Source organism: Cricetulus griseus, chromosome 2 (genome assembly GCF_003668045.3).
Source record: "Cricetulus griseus strain 17A/GY chromosome 2, alternate assembly CriGri-PICRH-1.0, whole genome shotgun sequence".
Classification (NCBI taxonomy): Eukaryota; Metazoa; Chordata; class Mammalia; order Rodentia; family Cricetidae; genus Cricetulus; species Cricetulus griseus.
Window position 1 is genome coordinate 20,608,258 of NC_048595.1, and position 16,644 is coordinate 20,624,901.

Genomic DNA, 16,644 nt, shown 5'->3' on the forward strand with positions numbered 1-16,644 from the left:
AGCCAGCTTGGTCTACAAAGTAAGTTTCAGGACAGCCAGGGCTAAAAAGAGCCTGACTAAAAAAAATTAATCGGAATAACAATAGAAAACTATTCCTTTAAGCTGAAACCTGATAAATTGAATTTGGTAGGTAAAGAGAAACTTGTATGGGAGACCGAGCTGGTTTGTACAGAAAGAGTCATTAAAAGGGTTCATTGATAATAATACGAAATTCGATGTACTGAAAATTCCCTGCACCTAGGACAGCCTGTATGAGGGAAGAGACAATGACACAGCACAGCATCAGTGAACAGTAGCCAAATCACAAAGGTCCATCCTTAGATTAGGGAGTTCAAGCCTACCTTGAGGATAAGAGGGAGCCTTTGGGCATTTGCAAGACAACAGAACCTGCACTGAATCTTAGACAAGTCTGATAAAACAGAGATAGAAAATGGACAGGAGGGAAACAACATTAAGTGTATAAAACAATGAGATCAGTGGATCAACACAGATGGGAGAGGACACCCTAAAAATAAACTTCAGAGTAAACTAAAGGCCTCAGTTGGATTGTGCTGGTTTGGGACATACTCCACTATACTGTCCCCTTCATTATGATCATTTTTAAGCTGTGTGCCAATTTCAGGAATTAGACGGGGGTGAGTTGGTAAACTCAACTGCATGAGACACAAAAACATACACTATACACAATATACACTTATTCCTGTTTTCTATCCACTAAAAATCTGGTAGCAAATGAAGGAGGCTGATCCCATCTACTCACAGTCCCTTATACACATGGGGCATAAAACCAGCATTCTTTAGTCATAGTGTAACATGGCAAAGTTGGGAAATAAAATGGTAGACTCTCCTTTTTTTTTTTTTGAAAAACAAGCATATTTAGAAAATAATACTACCAGGCCACACTCAGCTAACAGTGAGGGGAAATCATCAAATTACAAATAGCTTTGTAATGTTATCATACACAACCGTACAAAACACAGCAGTCCTATATCCAGATGGAGGACCCTTTTCTCTCTGACAGTGTAAGCCTCTACTTAAAAAGGAAAAAACAAAGAGTAACTAAACAATAGGGAATACCCAACGGCTAGCTTGGTGATAAAAACTTGCTTAGCGGAAGCAGAGCAATTTACAGAGTGGGCATCACTGATGAAATGATGTCGTTATTCTCTGGTACTCCGAAGAATTTTTCTGTTTTCTCATACAGTCACTTGAGGCATTCTTATTCTAAAACTTGGAACTGTCAATATCACTACCCAAATGTCATATTCTTTTCTAAGTTCTGTTCAGTTTCAGGATTCTGTTAATGGGTCAACATTAGAGCAGCACAGGGATGTAGTTTCGGGCACTTATTCCTTCATCCCTCCTTGCCATCACTGCTGAATGAAACAGTAACAACATGTAAGCAGTGTGCTTCTTTGCAGCTGTTTCAAACTTGGCTCTCACTCCCTGGTGTTTGTTTTTTTTTTTCAGAGATAATAAACACTGGCCTGACAATTGTGTTTCTAAGTCTCAGGTCAACTAGACAGCAGATTATGTTAGCACATGACTGTACTCCCAGCACTCAGAGGCAAAAGGCAAGAGTTCAAGGCCAGCCTGGATCACAAACAGATTTAGTCTCAAAGAAACAAAGTAGGTTTACGAGGCAAAATTTGAGTCTGAAATATCACAATTCATTTAAAATACCGTAAGCTGGGCATGGTGGTGCATTCCTGTGATCTCAGCACCTGGGAGGCTTAAGGCAGAGGGCTCATGAGTTTCAGGCCAATTTTGGCTGTATAGTGAAGTCAAGACCAATCTGGGCTTCTTAAAAAGACACTGCCTCCAAAACAAAAAGAAAAACCAATTCAAGGAGGCTGTCCTTTATAGCCTACAGACTACTCCCCTTCATGGAGAAGAGTGAAATTCCGAGTGCCGTCTTAGCAGGCTGTGGCCCAGCCACTTGTTCTATCATAGGGAATCTCTACTACAACCTGTGAACAGCCCTTCTCCAAAAAGTGAAAAACACTGACTCTTCTTAAGTATTTTTTTTTATTTTTTTAAGTATTTTTTTAAATACTCACTAAGTACTCTGTTTTCTTAGATTCTGTGCTTGTCTACTAATTATAGGTGCAACCTGGAGCTCGAAGCTATTTGTTTCTCCCCTAGAGTCCCTAGACTATAGTCAGAAACATTGCCTCTACCTAATTCAAATACTCTTTTTTAGTTATTGTTTTGAGACAGGATCTTGTGTAGCCCTTGCTGACCTAGAACATGCAACACAGCAGAGGATGAGCTTGAATTCCTAATGCCCCTGCCTCCGTTTCTTCATTGGTGTTTATATTGCTGTGATAAACACCATGACCAAAAACAACTTGGGGAGCAAAGGTTTATTTCATCTTACACCTCCAGGTAATATAATAGTCCCTCACTGAGGAAAGACAGCTGGAACTGAAACAGAAGCCATGAGCGGTGCTGCTCCAGGCAATATGGACAACCCCAGCTTCTATCCAGTTAACAAAAAACTAACCAGTCCACAAAGTGCAGGGATTCCTGGTCTGTGCCACCTCAGCTGGCAACTCTACCTCTTACACTCCTATTTCCCCTGTCCTAAAATCAACCAAAACAGCTTGCTAGCATTATTTTAGTGAGTCGTGTCATTGCTGTCTCCTTGCCTGTATGTAGATTCTAGTGAAGCCTGTGGTCATGTCTTCCCTTGGATGCTTTCTGCGTCTTTACTGACACTGTTGCTTCACCCTGTGATGTCAAGTATATTGTGCCTTTTCCAAGGTCACTGACATGCCCATGGGGTCTGTCACCTTGACAGATTTATGCTGGGAGCACAAGCCAGTAAGAAAGTGAATTTCTACACAGGCAGTGGTGGTGCATGCCTTTAATCCCAGCACCCAGGAGGCAGAGACAAGAGGCTCTCTGTGAGCTCAACGTCAAAATGGACTACAGAGTTAGTTCCAGGACAGCCAGGGCTACACAGAGAAACCCTGTCTCAAAAAAAAAAAAATCAAGGCAAAAAGGAAAAAGAAACAGAAAAAAGAAAAGAAAGTGACTTTCTATAACAATAACCACACGACAGAAATTCTAACTTTAAAGTACTTGAGTTTCTTACATTCCCCTAACATTTAGGCTTTGCATATAATGTTACAGAAACTGACTGGAGTGAGAAGGGAAGGAAGCAGAGTAGAAGCGATGAGCAGTTATCGGGTTAAGTCTCACAATTCTCGTTACTTTAACTAGGTAGGGAGTAAGGAAAGATTCCCATTTCAACATTTACATAAGACTTTTTGAATTGATGAGTAGACTTTTGTCTTACAAAATTAAACACTCAAATGATGTTATTTTCCTTGATACATTTAGTGTCTATAGTTCAGCTGTTTGTTTCAACAATGCACATCCTGTGTACACTATTCAAGACCATCTTAATCCTACTATACCCCTAATTCAATTAATAACTACCTCAAAGACAGGGATCACATTTAAAAGTTTCAGAAGGTATTTTTATTAGTTACTTCTGTCTCCTTAACTTTTACAGTTTCCTTCACTGAGAGGGCTAAAAGAATGGCAGAGTAATCATGAGTACATATCTCTCAGCACATAGAGAAAAGGGCAATACTCACTTGGTAACCCTGAGTGTGCTCAACAGATTCCCCAGCAGTAAGTGAACCAAGTTTGAGTTTAAAGATAAGCAACATGCCAGGTAAGGTGGTGTACATCTGTGATCCTGACCTGGGAGGTTGAGGCCACTGGAGATTGCATATAGCAAGACTCCATCTCACAATCAAAACTAAAGAATACACAACACTGCTTTCTTTCTCAGAGGGAAATTACTAAGGACCCTGTTCCTTACTCCCATTTCTAATTTGGATTCCGTAAGTATAACTGACTAATACTCAACATCTCTTCAGATTAGCTTTTTTGCAGTCAGTTTGAAGGAAACACTCACCGGTTGCTCTGGTAGGTCTTGCTCTTCTTCCATGAGGGCCACTCTCTCTCTTTACTCACTTACGTGACTGGGTTGCAGGTCTCTGCAGTCTTCACAAACTGTAAAAAGAGAGGAATTCAAGCCTTATATACTCAAAGTATTATCATCCAGGCCATCAGAGAATAACTTTTTAATATTTTGCTACTCAAGGTTTCTACGTTAGTTCCAATCTCAAAATCTCACACTTGCACGTGGCTTTTCAAAACTGACATGCTGTTCCAAGTCACGAGAGCAGTACGCAATGACTTCAGTAAAGCTCTGCAAAAGCCGACACGTGGAGCACCTTCTACTGGTTACTATAGTGCCTAATGCTTAAACACTTTACAATGACAGCCAAGCGCAGATAATAAAACAATTTTTTTAAGGATTAGGGTTACATTTAAAATGATAGCGACTGGCCTAGCAGGTCACTAAGTTATGATAACATCTAACCTGCTTTAATGTGGAACATTTACATAACTGTTAACACAGACACACTGAATCGATTTAAATAGGACAAACTAGAAAATCAATTAAATACATCACAATCAACTATCTGTCTATATGTAATCAATTTAAATGAAAATGTAATTCTTCTGGATCTTGATAAGGCAAATAAACACGTAAAATGAAACTTTAAGTATCAGAATTAAGGAAAAATAATTATGTAAAGCTAAGATCCAATTTAATCTGAAATAATGAGCTACCACTAAATACTAGGTAATTATTTAAATAAATATTTACTTTTCAAACCCTGTTCCTCTGGTCCTAATTTATAATGTTTAAACCTTTCTTTGAGCTGCTAACAGGAGATACATTATAAAAACAAACTACTCCATTCCTCCTTAACTGAGGCCGGCTCTTTTCCGATAGATGCTCCTCAAGTCTCACCTGTGTGACTTCTCCTACCAGCCATTGAACCCACCTTAACACAGTTTAAAGTTCAGACTCCTGCTGCAGAGATAATGAAATGAACAACAGAAACAGGGAAACCAAAGCCTTAGTTTCTGCTGGTGCGTGCCCACTCAACTTGTATGGCTCTCTTTTGGTACAATATAATATACTTTTTAGAGCCATACATAAGAACAGGAAAAGGACAGAAAACAAGTTCAAGGAATACGAATGAAAAACCTTAACCATTAGGTGATAATAGTTTTACTCCTTCCTCTGCTGTTAAATGTCAAAAGGAAAACAAAGTTTAAAGGTCAGGAGAGCATGTGCTCAACGCACATGCGGCTCTTGTGAACCTCAAAACTGTGTTCCGACTACATGACGCAGACAACTGCACTGCAGAATTATGGGACGTAAAAATGAAAGTTCATGGCTACAATCCTCCCCAGGCTCATTTTGCTCAACACAGACGAACATAATCTATGTGACCATGAAACTGATTTGTAACTGTAAAAAACAAATGCTTTTTTGTCGTACCAATTTATGACTATGCACTATGCAAACATACATTTGTAAATACATGATTTCAACCCATAAAAGCAAACAAAATAGGTAGAGAAACAGAATGCCTTCACTCTTCATTTATTGAAATTCTGAGTTTTACCTACACAGAAAGCTATTAATACTCCATGTTTTCTCAATCAAGGCCTAAGGATGTAAAAACTGCACTGAGTGTGTTCTTAGCAAAGAGGGAAGGAACTCTCTTCCCTGGGGCAGGATTAAAATCCACACTGGGAGACAGGAAGGTCAAGAAAATAATTAAAAAGTCAATTACATGTTCTTTAATTGTTTTTAAACACAAAACTAATTTATTTTTTAAAAATCTGAACATTAAAGGAGAATACAAAAATTTTTCATAGATCAAAAGGGGGAAATGAGTAAGAAATAGTAGCTGAATATGCATAATCAAATGTTGGACTATCCAAAACCATATTAAAATCCTGAGCTAGTCAATATTCAAGCTGAATTCTGTAGTAAGTTACAAGGTGACTGATTTATGAAAAAATTAGAAAAAAATTCTATTTGTTTCTTCCTTGAAAAAGAAACATTCTTGTTAATATCTTTAAAACCAGCAATATTTTTCCTCTCAGCTTGTGAACTGAAGGGACAAAGTTTCCATATTTCAGAGAAAAGAACTTTGAAAACTCAGGCTTGATATTTTTATGTAGCTGGTCAATTACCAGCAGTCATTTCCATCATTTTAAAACAAAAGCTAGGTGTGGTGGCACACACCTGTGATTATTTCAGCACTCAAGAGACAGAGGCAGGGGGATTATTGCAACTCTGAGGTCCGCCTGGCAACAGAAGTAAACACAGTCTCAACAAACAAATAAAAGGAAACAAAACAATAACACTATCAAATCCAAGTAGCTTACAAATCCTGGCAATTGTGGTATGGAAAACACTTTTGAATACACATTCTAGAAAATGTGTGAATAAAATGTATTAATAACAATAAATTACATAATTCCATTACAATATGCACCTAAGTACTATTGCTATCAGTACAGTATTCTTCCTTCCAAAAATTTGTAAGCTGAAATATTAAGAATATGTTAAATAGGAGGATACAAGCACTCTGCACATTTTCAGCATTTATCAATGTGCTAAAACTTGTACTATTTTATTTTCATTTTTTTTTTGTAATTCTAAAGAGCAAATCCAGTGCCTCAAACATGCAAAGTATACTATAATCTACCTATTTATTTATTTATTTTGTTTTTTTGAGGCTGGGTTTCTCTGTGTATCCCTGGCTATCCTGGAACTTGTTCTGTAGACCAGGCTGGCCTCGAAATCAATAGATCTGCCTGTCTCTGCCTCCCAAGTGCTAGGATTAAAAACGTGCACTACCACCGCCTGGCTGGTAAAACTTCTAATATTTATGTCACCACAACTTTTTTCTATATAATAGAAAGTCCACTCACTAGCAAAACACAATTCTTGGTTCCAGTTTGGGTAATAAAAGCAATGCAGAGTTGTTGCAAAAAATCATAGAATTCTCATTTCCATGGATTAGTTGTAGTTTGTAAGTATTTTCACCATTAATGAAACCTGACATTCATTATTCTGTCGTGAATGAAGACTTAAAAACACCAAATAGTGCTGGAGAGATGGCTCAGAGGTTAAGAGCGCTGACTGCTCTTCCAGAGGTCCTGAGTTCAATTCCCAGCAACCACATGGTGCCCTCTTCTGGTGTGCAGATATACATGGAAGCAGAATGTTGTATACATAATAAATAAGTAAAATCTTTTTAAAAATTAATTTAAAAAAACACCAAATAATAATAGCTATGACAGGTGTGGAATGAAGATTTTTATGCTATGAAAATGAATATAGTAAGAACTCAGTGGATAGCTGATGAAGTTACAAACATACCAAGTTAATCCTGTAGTTTAAGTATTTCAAGCACTTGGACAGTAATGTCTCTCAGTAACTTTCAAGTTTCAGTTCTGGTTTCTAAATAGACATGCTTTATCATCTTTTCTGAAAATGCCTTCATGGAAACACACACACAAGTGACATAGGGGCTCAACAAGTTATATTTAGGACATATATGTATAAACAACTATATATGCATGTAATAGCAGTTAATAAAAAACAAGGCCAAGAATTTGAAGGAGAGTAGAGGGAGGTATATTCAAAGGTTTAGAGAGAGGAGAGGAAATGGGAAAACGTTGCAATTAAATTACAATCTCAAAAAGAAAAATCAAGAAAAATAGTATTTGCTAAGACTTCACATCTCTCTAAGTATCAGTAAAAACATTAAAAATCAGTTTAATTCAAAATCAAAAACACCAATGACAGTTTATGCTGGAGAGGATGTGGAGAAAGGGGAACACTCCTCCACTGCTGGTGGGAGTGCCAACTTGTACAGCCACTGTGGAAATCAGTATGGCGACTCCTCAAGAAAATGGGAATCAGTCTACCACAAGATCCAGCAATTCCACTCCTAGGCATATACCCAAAAGAAGCACATTCATATAACAAGGACATCTGTTCAACCATGTTCATAGCAGCATTATTTGTAATAGCCTGGAACTGGAAGCAGCCTAGATGCCCCTCAACTGAAGAATGGATAGAGAAATTGTGGTACATTTACACAATGGAGGACTACTCAGCAGGAAAAAAACAATGGAATCTTGAAATTTGCAGGAAAACGGATGAAACTCGAAGAAACCATTCTGAGCGAGGTAACCGAATCACAAAAAGACAAACATGATATGTACTCACTCATATGTGGACCTGCTTTATGATACATAGTAGTGCTTTATCAGAGCTGTTTTTAATGATGTTGCTCAGAATGGTTTCCTCCCAGATGATGACTGAGAAGCTAATTAAAAAAAAAAAAAATGGTGCCAAGTACCACAAGAGTAACAGAACTGTGCTGTCTTCTGGGATTTTGTTTTTTACTTTTTTGTTGTTGTTTGTTTTTGTTTTGTTTTTTTTTAAATGGAGTGTGCTGGATGTCTCTACAATTTTGTTCAAAGGACTACAGAACCTGGAAAAGCTGTTGCTGCTATTGATGCATAACATATTGCCATTATTGCTCTTTTTATATAAATATAAATATATATGTTAATTAAGCTCAAATATGTGATGAATCCAAGGTGTTTTAGTTAATGCTCACCTGTGCATGCAAATTTGATTTCATCTTTAGTAAGTAGTAAAGTTATATGCTTGCCAAAAAAAAAAATAACACACTGGAAGACAAATGTCACATAATTTCAATTTTATGTGTAACCTAGAAATGATGAACTTATGGGAACAAAGAGCAGAACTGTGGCTATTAGGCTTCAATGTGGGTCTTTTAACAATGGGGAAACGATTGGTTCAAGGATATAAAACTGCAGTTGGACAAGAGGCATGGACTCTGTGATGTCTTGAGGTCTACTGAGAGCATGATAAATATAGTTGATAACAATATGCTATATTTTAAAAGTTGTGAGATAGTATACTTTAAGTGTTCTCAAAACAAAAATGATGAGTATGTGTGATATAACATGTTAATTGGTTTAATTTAGCCATGCCATTGTGAACATACTGTATTCTGTATCATATTGTGCATGACTTTATTTATGAACTAAATAAATGAATGAAAAAAATAAATAAATTTAAAAAATCAGTTTAATTCAAAGAAGCTGACAGTCTTGCTCTTTTTTTTTTTTTTTTTTTTCTTTGACAGTCTTGTTCTTTTGTGGGTTTTAGGGTGAGGTCCTCACAATGTTGCTCATGCTGGCCTAGAAATCATGCAGTCAAGTGACATCCCCACCTGAGTTAGCTTTAACATTTGTCTGAGTCACCACTCCCATGCCAACATAATTTGTTTCATTTGTTTATTTTGCGGGGATAAAGGGGATGTAGGGTGCACATGTGGAGCTCAGAGGACAACCTATAGGAGACTGTTCTCTCTTTCCACCATGTAGGTTCTGGGGATTCAACTCAGATCATCAGGCTGAGCCATCTCACTGAGCCCAAACACACAATTTTTAAAATACTACTGCAGATTTACATATTCATAAACAAAGCCGAATCTTTTTATAACATCACAACTTAACTTTTATTTTCATGGCTAAGAAGTTAGAAGGTAAATAATTAGTGCTTCAAAATTCTAGATTCCTTCCTCATAATCTTTGTTTTGTATTAGATAGACACATTGTCTTGTGAGCATAATAGCCATAAATATAACTTAAGTCTATTTCAATGTGCTATTACAGCTCTTAGGCAGAATATAAGCTTATATATACTATGCCAATGTAAAAGGATGTATCACTCTTAATTACAACTTCAAAAGAAGTGTATAAATAATGCAAAATATCTGGGCTAGGGAGATGGCTCAGGGGTTAAGAGCACTGACTGTTCTTCCAGAGGTTCTGAGTTCAATTCCCAGCAACCACATGATGGCTCACAATCATCTGTAATGTGATCTGGTGCCCTCTTCTGGCACAAATTGTATACATGATAAATAAATAAATAAATAAATCTTTAAAAAAAATAATGCAAAATATCTGACTGTAGATACAACAAAGGAACTTACATGCAAGTAGGTGTACACAAAAATATTTAAGAATTAACATAGTCCCTTTCCTTAATTAATTTTTATTCATTTTTTTGTGCATGTGTGTATGCATATGGAGGTTCACATAGAACAATTGTGGAGGTCATAGGACAACTTTTGGCAATCTTGTTCTCGCCTTCCACCAAATGGGTCCTGGAAATCAAACTGGGATCCTCAGGCTTGGCAGCAGGTGTCTTTACTGGCTGAGGCATCTTGCCAGTCCCTGAGTATCTTTAATACAGTGTTGGGGCAGGGGAGATGGATCAGCAGTTAAGAGCACTAGAGGCCCTTCCACAGGACCCATGTGGCAGCTCATAACTGTTTGTTAACTCCAGCTCCAGGGAGTTCAACACCTTCAAACATGCATATATGCAGGCAAAATACCAATGCACATAAAATAAAAATAAACAATAAATCATTAAAAAAACAAAGTGCTGTAGAGAAAACAGAATGTCCACACACTTGATACTGCTTACACTGTATTTGAATTTATCTGCTACTCTTTCCACATAATTATATGTATTTTTAGGGCACACTGAAAAAAATACTAGAGACTCCCTCAAGGAAAATGTAAATGCCCTTAAGGCTGGCAAGATGGTTACACGGTACAGGTACCTGCCACCAAAACCGTTTCTGAATTTGATCCTCAAAATCCACATGGTGAAAAGAGAGAACACCACAGTTTTACTATATGAACCTCCCCACACACATAGCATACACACATGGCATACACATAAGCACATACGTGCACACACACACAATAATAGATGGAAAATTTCCTTGTAATAATAAAAACAACCAGAGGTTGGGTGTGGAGATGCAGACCTCTAATCCCAACACCTGGGAGATGGGAGAGGGCTGTGAGTTTCTTAGGTTATGCAGCAAAACGTTACCCTCAACAAATAAAAACAACATACCAATACTAGTCATACACAGTCTGAATTTGTGATCACCAAAACTTTAGGGTTTTTTGTTTGTTTTGTAAACTCACTGACCTGCTCAGGCTAGGATCAAAATCCTGGATTCAAGCAATCCTCCTGTCTCAGCCTCCCCAAGAGCTGAAACTACAAGCCCACAACACTATACCAGCTAAACTGCTCATTAATGAGTGGATTAATTTAAGACTTTAATAGTAATAATTACCACAGCAATCTTTTAAAAATATTTTTAAATTTTTTATTTATGTTTGTATGACTGTGTCTTTGTGTCTGAGGAGACCAAAAGAGGGCATTTGGTCTCCTGGAACTGCGGTTACAGGCAGTAGTGAGTCACCCAACATGGGTGCTAGGAATTGAACTCAGGTCCTCTAAAAAGCAGCAAGCACTCTTAACTGCTGAGTCATCTCTCCTGGCTATCATGGTATTCTTTTTTTTTTGTTTTTTCTGTTTGTTTGTTTACTGAGACAAGATTTCTCTGTGTAACAGTCCTGGCTGTTGTGAAACTCACTCTGTAGACCAGGCTGCCTTCAAACTCACTGAAAACTGCCTGTCTCTGCCACCCAAGTGCTGGGATTAAAGGCGAGCGCCACCATCGATCGCCCAGCTGGGTATTCTTAAATATACTTTATATGCACCTTAAAGTATGAAAATAAAAACCAAGTGCCCTCTTCTAGTGACTTTTAGAGATGACTGTCACTGGGAATGGTGGCTCGTACCCATAATCCCAGCACTTACACATCAAGTTTGAGGCTGGCCTGAGCTATATGAGACCATATCTCAAAAAAAGAAAAATTAAATGAAAAAGATGATTGTTCCAAATCCCATGATTCAGTAATTACTAATCTATCCTAAGGGGCAGACAAATCCATAAACACGTACCTGACAACAAAAGTCTACAGAAGTATCAAAGTGAATTCTACCCTATAAACTAGGAAGTCTTAAAGAGCAATGGCACAGACGGTGTGAAATACCTGAAGTCATTTCTATGGTGTCCTGTTAATTGTGCTTCTTACCAGTAACTGTCAGTGTGTGATAAAAAGTGAGCATCTGGGTTTTATACATTAGCTTTCAAATAAGTAAATAAAGGCATGTTCCAATACTTGCAGACTTTTTACTGAAAATTAGACAAAAATGGCAATAATAAATATTTGTGAGGAACACAAGAATAAAGGCAATAAAAACAGAAAGTCTTAGCACCAACTACAGAGAGGACAAGAGAGGGAGGACTGCCTGAGCGCATGGGACACTTGTGCTTTCCCTTTCACTGCCTCAATCATCTTCACCTCCCAACTATCCTAAGACACAAGTGGCTGGCATCTTGGAGTCACATGATTTAAACAATTTGTCAAAGAGCAACAGAAATAATGTTATTGTAGGCTAAAGAGGAAACCCATTGTAAAGAGAAAAAGGATAGTGATAATGGTTGCACATTATGAATTCGCCTAATGTCACCAAATATTACTTTAAAATGGTTAAAATACTTGGTGGGTTGATTTTCTCACAAAAACAAAAACCCAAACAAACAAAAACAACAGACTAAAAAGTCAAACTTAAACTTCAGAAGTATTTAAAATATGAAATAAACAGCTGGGTATAGTACAGCTTTAATCCCAGCGCTAGTGGGACAGTGGCAGGAGGAGCTCCATGAGTCTAGCCTGGTTTACACTGTGAGTTCCAGACCAGCCTAAGCTACAGAAACAAACTGGTATGTGAAATAGTAAAGTTGAGTATCAATGTATAGAGAACAGTCACATCATATACTGTCTTTAATTACAAATATACGAAGAACTAAGCCTTCAAAAAAATTGAGAAGAGAAACAGTACTGCAGTGTCCCATCTATGGACATGAGATAAACTTATAGGTGAAGAAACAGAAGGGACAGATTAATAAATCCTGCTATGTGAAATAAACTGTCATGCAATAAAACAAATGTTAAGAAAGGCAGTCTGCACTGTTATAATGGATAAGGTTTAATACCTACAATACAAACCAAACCCTATTTATCTCTATGGCTCATTGATGATCATGGAGCAAATGAAGACTTAGTAACTAAGCCTGTCAAAGGGCACAAGCAGGCAGCTTAAGAAATTGAAGATCTGGGCTGAGCAGTGGTGGCGAACAAATTAGGTTCTACTTCACATAGAATAAAGTACCAAAATAAGTCTAAATAAAACCTAGTTATGTGGGTTAAAAAGATAAATCATGACGGGCGTTGGTGGTGCACGCCTTTGTTCCCAGTACTGGGGAGGCAGAGGCAGGCAGACCTCTGAGAGTTTGAGGCCAGCCTCGTCTACAGTTCCAGGACAGACTCCGAAGCTACAGAGAAACCCTGTCTCAAAAAACAAAAACAAAACAAAACAAAAAGATAAATCACATTCAGATTCAGCTACAAAGTTCTATGTATTTTCAAACTGTTCTCAGGATAGAGCATAAAAGATGGCATAAAACAGGTCATGATCACAACATGAAAATAAAACTAAAAGCCAGAAATATGCCCCAAACTCTAAACTCTCTGTTACTAGTCAAAGAGCAGCCTGCTTCATCCAGATTTGGAGTCTTTTGGAGTTAAGAGCTCTCCAAAACCCTCCCTCTGACCCCTGCTAATGGCTGAGCATGGGTCACAGACATCTAAACCTAGTACTTGAGTGGAGACAGGTGGATCAGAGCTCAAGGTCATCTTTAGCTCCCGGCTATACATTTAAGACCTGTCTGGCTATGTGACTTCCTGACTCAAAAACAAAAACAGTAACAAAAAGTTTTGTTTAAATCATCAATTTTTCCTTGGTCCAATGAAGTCTGTGACCAACATCGTTTTATTATTCTTAGCATCAGGCAGCACAAAGCAAGTAATCACTAACTAATGCACAAAGGAAAAGGCATTTGAAGAGGAGAAATAGACTACTGGAGTGACCAAGGCCAGGGAAAAAAGCAGTTCCCACAGAAGCAGGCAATGGTGAGGAATTTCTCCCAGAGCCTCTGGAAGAAGCTGTTAAGACCTTGGTTCCTGACCGGCACCAGACCTGTGAGCAAATAAATATGTGTTTCTAATGTTTCAAGACTCCAGGGCCCCGATGGTAGCACATGCCTTTAATCCCAGGCCAGCCTGGTCTACACAGAAGTCCCGGGACAACTAAGGATGCACAGAGAAACTCTCTAGAGGGTGGAGGGTGGAAAAGACTCCAAATCTGGTAGTTTGTCACAACAAACACAGAAGACAAATAGTTAAGAATTTTGGGTTTTGGTTGTTTTCTTGTTAACTCCCTGGATTTGCTGGCTATTTCCTGGCTACTGAATGGAATACACAAGCTTTAAAAAAAAAAAAAAATGAAAAAAGGTGTGGAAATAACAGAAAGTGGCTGTACATTCAACCGACCAAACACTTCTAAACAAGCAGGAAGCAACTAGGTGTGGTGGTTCACACCTGTAACCCCAAGACCTGGGAGGCAGAAGAATGAGAAGTTCAGGGTCACCTTCAGCTACATAGGGAGTTGGAGGCCAACTGTGAAATACTGTATACTGGTAAAATGCCATGTGTTGTTTAGGCTTGTCCTCTTGTCCCAGACTCCACTGTGTTTATTTCAAGTGTTCTCCAAAACACCTTCTCCTAGGGCACACTGGACTCTGTACCAGGGAGAAGGGTAACAGCCAGCAGATAAGGGTATTAAAAACACTGTGTCCTTCAGAACGGCTAGAAGGTAACAAACAGACATTACTATTGCTTATCACATGAACAAAAAAGGCTACAGTGGGAACAAGAAGCTAGTTCAGCTCATGGGAAACTCAAAAATAATCAACCAAAGACTGGCCATCTGCAAGACATACTTGGCCTGAGGGGAAAAATATTTACTGTATTTACTGTTAGATTTATATCTGGGAGATATAAAAGTTCCTGGTTGATCTTTACCATTTACCAATTTTAGGCAAACGACTAAAAACTGAAGACCATATTTTTCTGTTAACTGAAGTTCATATTTTTCTTTTCTTTTTTTTTTTTGTTTTGAGAGATTTACTTGACTCTCTTGTAGCCATTTTGTGACATCTACGAAATAGTATGCTTTTCTATAAAAGCACTTACTAAACATGTAATTGTTTAAAAAAATTTTTTAAGACAAGGTCTCAAGTAGCTAAGGGTGGCCTTGAACTCCTGATGCTCCTGCCTCACTTAGCCTAGCAAGTGCAGGGATTATAGGTATAAACCACCACACCTGGCGTAATTGTTTCATTTTATAACACTGGAACTAGGGGCTATAAACTTCAAAGGCCACTTCTAGTTAAGCCCCACTCCTAAAGTTCTCCAGCCTCCCAAAGCAGCGCCACCAGCCAGGGAACAAGTCATGGCTACCTCCCTTTGGCAATACCAATCTCCCAAAGATGACTGATAAATCTAGGTTATAAATCTAACCAGTTATCCTCAGAGCAGAGGCAGTAGACGACAATCTCTGTTCATCTGTTTTCGTATACAGGTTCTAGTCAATTACATCCGCCTCTACTGACTACAAGATGAACAACACATGCCACTAATCTCAACACTAAGGCAGCAAAGACAAGAAGACTGCAAATTCAAATCAGATGAGGACTCCATAGTTAAGACCCTAATGTCAAGGAAAGAAGAAAAGAGAACAAAAAGAAAGTGAGAGGGAGGAGAGTGCATTTAGGCAATTTTTGGAAGGCAAGTTTACTTTGTGGATATGAATTAATCTCTTCTAAACATCACAAAAATTATATGGGATTTAGCTGGTCTCCTATACCAGGACTGGTGCTAGCAAGTTAATGACAGGTAATACTGGTAAGGAAGTCTGGGAAAGTGACAAGCGTCTAGCAAGAAAATGGCATGACTTCATCTTTACTCACCAACTGCTATATGGTGAATAAACCGCAGGGAAATAGATGCCTGGCTGCCACGGGCAAGAGCCTCAATGTCTTTTAAGAATATTCCCAGGGAACAGGTGCTCAAAACTGAGAGCAATGGCCAAGAGACTGAGGAATGCCCCAGGCGCCTTCTACTCTTGCTAGTGCCTTGGTGTCTAGTATTTCTACATATGATGAAACCTACATCCATTTGTTTCATTAATTTTTATTTCTCCAAATGCATTTACTACTTCAAAGATCTACAAACAAAACCCATCACTCAAGCCGGGCATCGGTGGTGCATGCCTTTAATCCCAGCACTCGGGAGGCAGAGGCAGGCGGATCTCTGTGAGTTTGAGGCCAGCCTGGTCTCCAGAGCAAGTGCCAGGATAGGCTCCAAAGCAATACAGAGAAACCCTGTCTCAAAAAACCAAAAAAACCAACCAACCAACCAAACAAACAAACACACACATCACTCTTACTCCCCATGTTGTCACTTCAGCTTACAAAGTAAAAAGCAGTGGATGAAGGGAGTATTAACTTATTGTACCCTTTCAACCAAATTAATCTCTATAAGAAGCAGGGCTGGCAAACATAAGATACTGGAACCAGACTACAGAAGTCCAAATTACCAGCTCTGACACTAACCATAAAACCTTAGATAAGGCCTGCTGGATCTCAGTTACTTCATGTGTAAACCATGAATAATAGTAATAATAGTAATAATAATAATAATCCTTTCTTATAAGGATTAAATGTGTTAATATCAGTAAAATTTAAGAGCAGGCTAGCACATAATAAGCATGACGTATTTGTATAAAAACAAAAACAACTTTGAAGGACTGAAGAGATGGCTCAGCAATTTACAGCTCATATTATTCTTTCAGAGAACCTGAGT

General features: G+C 38.2%; 1 protein-coding gene across 2 annotated transcripts in view; it reads right to left on the reverse strand.

The window, feature by feature from the left end:
- Eya3 (EYA transcriptional coactivator and phosphatase 3) overlaps nucleotides 1–16,644 on the reverse strand; it is an 85,910-nt gene that overhangs the window by 57,246 nt on the left and 12,020 nt on the right. For both annotated transcript variants that reach the window (XM_027399526.2, XM_027399527.2), the window contains exon 2: nucleotides 3,935–4,032. In XM_027399526.2, coding sequence (XP_027255327.1) covers nucleotides 3,935–3,967 — 33 coding nt within the window. In that variant the 5' untranslated portion in view covers nucleotides 3,968–4,032. The remainder of the gene's footprint in view (nucleotides 1–3,934; nucleotides 4,033–16,644) is intronic.